The sequence below is a fragment of the Lepidothrix coronata genome, unplaced genomic scaffold (assembly GCF_001604755.1).
Source record: "Lepidothrix coronata isolate B3197 unplaced genomic scaffold, Lepidothrix_coronata-1.0 Scaffold65, whole genome shotgun sequence".
Classification (NCBI taxonomy): Eukaryota; Metazoa; Chordata; class Aves; order Passeriformes; family Pipridae; genus Lepidothrix; species Lepidothrix coronata.
The window spans coordinates 1,663,440-1,671,933 of record NW_016690245.1 but is presented as its reverse complement, the minus strand read 5'-3'; the positions used below and the strand labels follow the sequence as shown (position 1 = coordinate 1,671,933).

The window sequence follows — 8,494 nt, the reverse complement described above, 5'->3', positions numbered from 1 at the left end:
CATTCCCCACCCTCCCTTAGGTCTCCGATTGACTTCTCTATAGTAAATTTTGATCACATGTTCTTGTCTTGAGTAGATCTCCATAGTCTGCATCTAGCTGAAAATAAATTGTGTGTTAGATGCTGGATCCATCACAGGTCCAGTACTGTGTCATTTAAAACCCAAATATAACACAGCAGAAAAAGAGTGTTTGTGTGGGTTATACTGAGCATGATGAGATTTACATGTGCTCAGGGATGTCTATGGGCACTGAGGCCAACTGACAACTCATCTCCATCTAGTTTAAGAAGTCATTTTAATCTCCACTGCTGATGCTGCTTTCAAATAGCCTGTATGGAATGGTCTCTGATGGCCATATGAGGGATGGGACACTGCCACATTAGCTGGTTAGTGTGGGCTGGACCCGTGTCAGACATGCTGTAACTATTTCTTGCTTGGACGGTTATTATCAGGTCCCTAAACTTTCTTGATCTTGCCTGTGTAGACACAGCACCAAACACTTCATTGATTTGGAAGGACGGAGGGGTCAGATGGTCCCAGGCACTGCAGGCAGGGCTGTGCTCAGTGCAGGCAGGGTCTGACTGCATCACAGCCAGCTTGCAGAGAGGTTGTCCAAGTCCTACCTCTACATAAAACACCCCTCCCTATGTGGAATCCAACCGTATCTCCCTAGGGTTGGTTCCTAACCTATTCACAGCCCTTCATACAGCACTACTGCCCATAGCTGTGTGGGGAGCAGGGGTGCATCAGACAGGAGGGCAGAGGTGGTGGCTGGGACTCAGGAGTAAGGTATGAGCCAGTGTACAGCTCAAGAGGAGCAACCTGTCTTCACAGATCGGCACAGAGTCACCCAGGGGTGAATGTGCTTTCCCAAAAAGTCGCCAATGAGGGAGCCAGACCTTCAGTGCCAGCATCCTCTGCGCACTGCTGCCACAACAGGTCCTCAGGTGCTGAACTGCGGGTGCTCTGTAACACCCACATCCATCATGTGGAGACCAGTGCCACTGGGAAGCCATTTTCAAGCTCCACCTACACCTTGTGGACCAAGATCTATTGGAGTTCAAATACCCCTGGGAGATGCTGTGTCCCTGCTGGAGCTGAGGCTGGATTTGGTGGGGTTGCCCAGCAACCCAGGAGTCCTTCCTTCAGGCTTCAGGGCTTGATGTCCAGCTGAGCCTCCTCCTCTTCCTCCCTGAAGAAGCCTGTCTGAACCACAGCCAAAACTTAACACAACTGTCAGCTCAAATGCATGTTGTTCTCTGAGCCAAAGCACCAACACAGAAAAAAACCCCTCTGTGTTTCTTGTTGACTCTGTAGTAATTCAATTGCCAGCATACACTGCTTCCAGCAGACACACAGAACAGCTTGACCTGTTTGTCCTGATCAGGTAAATTAACAGAACTTGAATTTAGAAGCCCTAATAATTACAGGAAAGTGGTCATAAATGAATTACAGGGCAACAATTATCTATTGAAATTTTTAGATTAGAGAAGCTCTCTTTTCACGGGTGACGAATTAGTGAAATAAATTATTTACTACAAATTATTCATTCTGCTCCTATTGTTTGCTGCTCTACAATGTCTGATACAAAACATTCATCAAGTAAGCCTATGTCACTCTTTTCAGCTACAAAAACAATATTTTAATTTAATTATGATTTTTCCTGACCGTTCTTTGGATCATTTACATTTGCCCAAGTGGATTTAAAATGTTACCAGATCTCTAACATTTCACAGGCACATTGAAAGGTGTAAAGAACTCTGAAAAGGTGCAAGACGAGGGAGAATAAAGCACAAGGACTTTAGCAGCTGCACTAAGTAAAGTCTTTATAAGGATGTATCTGGCATTTCAAAAATAGTTTCTTCCCAACCTTTTGAGAATGTGCTGAGATTTATCATTTGAGAGGAGCTGATTTCACCTTTCAAACTGAACAATGTATGTACTAATCCTGCGTGCCTATTTCGTAGGTGTTTGTTCTGTAAAATGGTGCAGGGGGGGAAGAGTCCTTTTGGAAACAAAGGTGGTGCTTTCTATGTCGGTCATGCTGGACTCTACATTGATTTCTTATCATTACCTAGAGAAAAACCAAAAGGTCATTGGAACGAATCATTGATCAAAGAGAGTAGGATCTGAGATGGTTAAATCTGAGGATTTACATCTAAAGAACCTGTTTCCCTATGCTGATGAAGCCTGACAAAATTTGAAACCTAACTTTCCCAGAGCTCAGTTTTGTTTTGTAAGATCAGATACTCAGTAATCCCATCTATATTTTTTCCTGTTCAAGCGTGTCACTGCTATTGGCATCTTAATATTTCTTTTGCTAAAATCAAGCAACTAACATTCATGTTAGTGAGCAGGAAAGCCCCAGGTGGATAATTGTTTATTGATGAACCCACAAAACAGGATTTTTCCAGGTCTCCAAGGTATTGCTCTTGTCCCAAGAAGTTTGCAAATTTTGGTAAACTTATATGTGCCTGGAAAACAATTCAAGGGACATCTTGTATTACACCCACGCTATGTAGCACCCTCCGGAGCCATGAAGGTGACACTAGCCTCCAGAGATTGTGTGACTCAGGTGTAGACTAAAAGATATCACTTTTCCTGGGACCTGATATTACCACTTCCTGGGTATGTGATGTATGTGCATACTCCTGATGAGGTCTGGTGCACAACCTCTTACTAATCGCTCATAAACTTCTGGCAAGAGAGTGGAACAGAGGCACTGTATACTCACCAGGGTCCCCCTCACTGTGCAACACAGCCATGAGGACAGTGGGAACATCACATCACATATCTCGCCTTTCTCCAGGGATGGACACAAGCCTAGAGAAGCAAACTGTCAGTTGGGTTTGTTGCTCTCTATTCCCCTCCACTGAGAAGCTTTTCAGAAGCCAGTAAACTGGAAAAGATCATTCTGTTGTGGCCAGAAACAGTTAATTTTTGAACTGTGGGTTTTGCTGGACGCACTAAAATGAACTGTAGTCAGATTTAAGAATTTAAGAGCAGAGTGGTAGGCCTTCCTGCATGTAAGGGTCTGGGGAACAAATGTCCATCAAATCCTGGAATTTGGAGAAAATGAAGTTAAAATTAAATGCTTGTTATTCTATTTCTGCTTTTTAAGTACTGGATGTAGTACACAACACTGCTTCTGGTAAATAACGTTCCCAGAGAAATCGTCATAGATGTAAATTACTGAAACCTTCCTCAGGCTCAGTCGACTGCAGATCAAGGAAACATGGCTAAAACTGAGGACCCAGAGTATTGGGAAATGTGCACAGAGTGCAGGGGCAGTTTTGCTCTACAGCTGCAATAAAAACTTTATGATCTCTGCCTCTTTTGCAATGACACCAGTACAAATCTACATTAACTGAATGTCCTGACCCAGGACAGAGATGCTCCAGAGTTTCTCCAGTCCCACTGAGAGTAAAATTTATACCATACATTTATTCCCAAAACACAGTTTTACTTCTGGTTTCTGCCACCAGGAATCAATGTTTGTGTGTCTTTCTGTGTCGTGGGCATTCTGAAACTCTGAATGACTTTATACACAATTATGCTTTGCATTAGGTTTTTAAAAAATGTTTTTAAAACTCATTAAAGTTCCTGGTAGGATAGAAACACATTATTGCACCTTTTGGTAGGCATATAAAAAGCCAAGATGTGCTTTCTGTGCTGCTGGTGCTTTGCTGGGTTTCACCAGGAGAGGGTAGAGTTTGGAAAAGGACTCCTGGCAGCCTGGGCTCCCTATTGTGCTGAGAAACAGCAAAGGGAAAACAAGCACAAGTTTCTCCTCTGCATGCTTGCACCGACCGACTATGTGCAAGAGTCAGCAGATGAACTCTGGAAGACCTTAAAGTAAACAGAAAACGGAAAGAGAAACAAAATTCAAACGCAGCTTTCTAGGGAAATCTGTGGAATCGAAGGGAGAAGCCGTGGCAGTTTCTGTGGGCTCACCACACCGACTGTCGCTCTGAGAACTGTCACTCACTGCACGTTGCATTAATCAGAGCTCAGGATTTATTTTTCTGCCGTGACTTCCAAGCTGTGAATAGATATCACTTTTAGAGAGAGAATGGGACCTGAAAAGACTCTCGAGCACTGAACAGAGTGGTGAGTTTTACTAAATGGTTTCTTCTCTTTCCAGTCTGCTGGAGCTTTCTAACATCCTGCTTGCAGGCACAGCAGCCTGATGATTTGTCTTTTCTCTGCAGCTTGTTGCATACCTCACACGGCTTTTCCGACTGCAGGTTTCTATCTGTAACCTTTCCCACCACGACTCCGGGTCAGTTTGGTGACATTTGTAGTAGAGCTGGCTCAGTGCTGATTTGCTTTCATGAGAGATTAAAACCACAAAGCTGTGAAACCAAACAACGGGCTAAAAATCCAACAAAATCAAATACAACTAAAATGGCAGGTGACTCTATGTTTCCAGATGTGGAGACTGATGTTTCAGAAAAAAGTGAAGAAATGGAGATTGTAGTCAATGTCGGTGGAGTAAGGCAGGTGTTCTACGGAGATAACCTGAATCAATACCCAGAAACACGGCTGGCAGAGCTGATCAATTGTTTATCAGGGGGATACGATAGCATATTCTCCCTCTGTGATGACTATGATCCTGGTAAGAGAGAGTTTTACTTTGACAGAGACCCAGATGCTTTCAAATGCATTATTGACGTATATTACTTTGGGGAAATTCATATGAAGAAAGGAATATGCCCCATATGTTTCAAGAATGAAATGGAATTTTGGAAAGTGGATCTGAAATTTTTGGATGACTGCTGCAAAACTCATCTAAGTGAAAAAAAGGAGGAACTGGAAGAAATAGCCCGAAGGGTGCAACTCATTCTGGATGACTTGGGAGTAGATGCCTCAGAAAGTCGCTGGAAAAGGTGCCAAAAATGCATCTGGAAATTTCTGGAGAAGCCAGAATCATCCTACCCAGCTAGAGTGGTTGCTATTCTGTCCTTTCTCTTTATTTTGATCTCTTCTGTTGTGATGTGTGTCGGGACCATCCCAGATTTGCAGGTCGTAGATGCAGAGGGGAACCGTATGGAACACCCAACCCTGGACAGCATAGAGACAGCCTGTATAGGCTGGTTCACCATGGAGTATGTGCTGAGGCTGATCTCCTCTCCCAACAAACTCCACTTTGCCCTCTCTTTTATGAACATTGTTGATGTGCTAGCAATACTTCCTTTCTATGTCAGCCTGACCTTGACCCACCTAGGAGCCAAGCTGATGGAGCTGAGCAATGTTCAGCAGGCTGTCCAGGCACTGCGCATCATGAGGATCGCAAGGATTTTCAAGCTTGCACGGCACTCCTCAGGGCTCCAGACCCTAACCTACGCCCTGAAACGCAGCTTTAAGGAGCTCGGGCTGCTCCTCATGTACTTAGCTGTTGGAATCTTTGTCTTTTCTGCCCTAGGTTATACCATGGAGCAAAGTCACCCTGAAACTTTATTTAAAAGCATCCCTCAGTCATTTTGGTGGGCAATCATTACCATGACCACAGTTGGATATGGAGACATATACCCTAAAACAACGCTAGGAAAACTGAATGCTGCCATCAGTTTTCTTTGTGGGGTGATAGCGATCGCCCTTCCCATCCATCCAATCATTAACAACTTTGTCAGGTATTATAACAAACAGAGAGTTTTAGAAACAGCTGCCAAGCATGAATTGGAGCTGATGGAGCTAAACTCAGCCGAGGGGAAAGCCGCAGGCTCCAAAAGTGAGCTAGAGGATCTTTCAAGGGAAGGCAAGGAGGGTCCTTTTTATAGCAGCCGGCTAAAAGTCTCCCACAGTGACACCTTTATTCATCTCTTGTCAGAAGAGAAACACTATAGGACCAGGCTTCAAAGCTGCAAATAAACTGTGAACTGTTGTCAGCACTAAGCTACAGATCGGGACAACCTGACAATCAACTATTGAAGAGAGCTGCAGTTCTGTCAGAGTTGGGAGAGAGCTCTGCTTTGCATTTCCAACATGAATATAAATTAACCCCATAGTATCTCCATCGACAGTTGGTAAGACTTTGCCATTATTATCCAAAATAAAATAGCAGGACTCCATTGAGATCAGACAGCTTATATTGAGTGTGTTCTGACAAAAGCCATTTGTAACCATTTCAGAGACTGAAAAGTCCTTCCCCATCGGTAAATGTTCAATGACCTGAAATGTGCAGCATTGCCACACCAGAACTCTGTACCTGTGACAATAAAGAGCAGCATCACACAGATTGTTTCTTCCAGGCTCTCTTCAATGTCTTTGCATCTAGGGGAACCGCTCCTCAAAAAAATTAAAACAGCCTCTCACTTGTATTAGATTCAGGTTTACAGCAAAATGTTACAAGCAGTTTCAGCCTAGAGATACTGAAAGTATCAGCATATAATGTGTGCAGAATATTAGAGTGAATAAATGGCTTTGTTTTTATAAAATGTAATTTGGGGTCAACTTTTTGGATAGGTCTCTGTTCCTCTTTCCATATAAAATGTAATTTTCAATGAGACTTTTTGAGCAGAGATGCAGAAAAGAATCAATGTATTTTAAGGAGAAAATTTAAAAATATTTGTTCTATCTTTTAATTGCAGCTTGATTTATACAGCAGGGATGTTTCAGGAAGGATTTATAATCAAGTAATTTTTAAAACTGTAAGTTAATTCATGGTATATTTTATTTACTATTAAAGCAAAGGAAGTTTATAGGGAGTTAAATTGAGTGTTTCTAAAAAAGAAACTTTAACTGTTTGAAAATAAGTGTAGAGAAAGTTCCAATAAAAATAATGTCCATTTGATTTATGATAAAAATATCTAGCTGAATGAAGATATTACTACGTTATTTTTTAAAACAGCACATCTCACCCCTACAATGACTGCATGGTTTTGTAAATGTTAGTTTACAGAGGTATTGGGCTCTAATCAGTATCTTATTAATTAATCAGTGTATTAATCAACACTAATATGTAGGTACTATCTTTTCCAAAAGCAAGTGCCATCTACATAAGCCTAAATTTAGCTGTTGTAAACAATGAATGAATGCATCTGGTCTCTACCAGAGAAATCCATTGGAACAAGGAGTTATGTCAGGTTAAAGGAGAGAGGAGCACTGGCACATACATTAAAAGTAGGATGCCAGATGATTAAAGGGCTAGAGTAGCTGTCCTTATTTGTTCCCTTTTGTGCTGAGCAGCCCCTCGCCCAGGTGAAATGCAGTAGCATGAGCCACAGCCCATCCATGGGCACCTTATGCCAAATATCCCCCAGCAGGTCCTTGGGACTTTTCCTGGGATTTGGGCAACTGATGGACCTGTGGCATCCACCCCACAGGAGCAGTGACAGGAGGGGCACAGAGCTGTGGGGTGGGCTTTGTGTTCTCTCCTGGCACCTTGTTTGCCCTGTCCCTTAGTGAAGGAGTGTGTCTGCTGGTGGGAAGTGCCCTGCTGGGAATGGGAGCAGTGGTGGTATGTAGGGACTGGGCAGTGTGTGGTGAAGGGCAGCCACTCCCAGGGAACACCACCTGCCCCATACTTCTCCTGATATGGAAATCAGCCCTCAGCTCCCTCAGGTTGAAGGCCTTTCCCAGCATTACCCCTCATACCTCAAATTGCTCACCTCTAGGGATATCTGTATCCCCATGCCCCAGCCCTGTGCCAGACCTAATGTCCTCCTACCCAACCTCATTACCATGTCCTGCCTTACATACCTCCATCAAGTAAGATAATTCAAACAATCTCTAAACCTTTCTGTACCTGAATCCTTCCACCAGGATTTGTCCTAAATTCTCTGCCACCTAAGGCAAACAGCCAATTCAAATGGCCTTTTCAGCCCAAGCATTCCTTCACCCCCATCCTCCCCTCTATCCCAGCTTTTAGCCTCTAGAACTGCTCTCTCAATCCATCTCCTCTGCCGAGATCTGTTCCTTGCTTGCCACAAGCCTCAGCTCTGCTCCCTGGCTGCCTGGCCAGGACCTACCCAGCTCTCATCAAAGGGACAGGATCATGCTCCTTGCACTGCATAAGATTTCCAGGTCACAAGTATGGGCTGCAGCCACCAAAAATTGTCTCAGCTAGGATGCTGAGGGTGGGAAAAGAGGAAAAATAACAAAGCTGTGTGAGTCCAGCCTTGTCAATCATCAAGAATATTAAATGCTCCTGACTTCCCTCGTGACATATAGAGGGTAGGGAGAGTAAATGAAGTTAGAAAAAGCACTTTCTTGAATGAGAAAAGCACTGTGTAAATGCTAAGTAATATGGTTTAGCACCACAAGTGCGAAATCCTTACTGCCATGCTTTGTGATTTATTTAACCTGACATGAAATAAAAAACAAGTCTCTATTATCAGAAATAGTTTTATGGGTCAGTTTCTCCAATGAGTTATGCCATTGAGCACTGGGCTCTGCCTATGCTCTGTCACTGTGGAAAGAATTGTGAGACAACTCTGGTGGCACTTCAGCCCAGGCTGATCTCAAGCCAAGCTCCATGTGGCTTGCTGCACCA

At 43.4% G+C, this 8,494-nt stretch overlaps 1 protein-coding gene across 1 annotated transcript; it reads left to right on the top strand.

Annotated features, from left to right (window-relative positions):
* Nucleotides 1-3,726: 3,726 nt before the first annotated feature.
* Nucleotides 3,727-6,432, top strand: KCNF1 (potassium voltage-gated channel modifier subfamily F member 1). The gene is made up of 2 exons (XM_017818072.1): nucleotides 3,727-4,110; nucleotides 4,212-6,432. The coding sequence occupies exon 2, from the start codon at nucleotides 4,408-4,410 to the stop codon at nucleotides 5,869-5,871; it is 1,464 nt and encodes a 487-aa protein (XP_017673561.1). The 5' UTR covers nucleotides 3,727-4,110; nucleotides 4,212-4,407; the 3' UTR covers nucleotides 5,872-6,432.
* The last annotated feature ends 2,062 nt before the right edge of the window (nucleotides 6,433-8,494 follow it).

Coding starts and splice junctions, on each gene's coding strand:
- KCNF1 (XM_017818072.1), top strand. CDS start 4,408: ATGGCAGGTGACTCTATGTTTCCAGATGTGGAGACTGATGTTTCAGAA.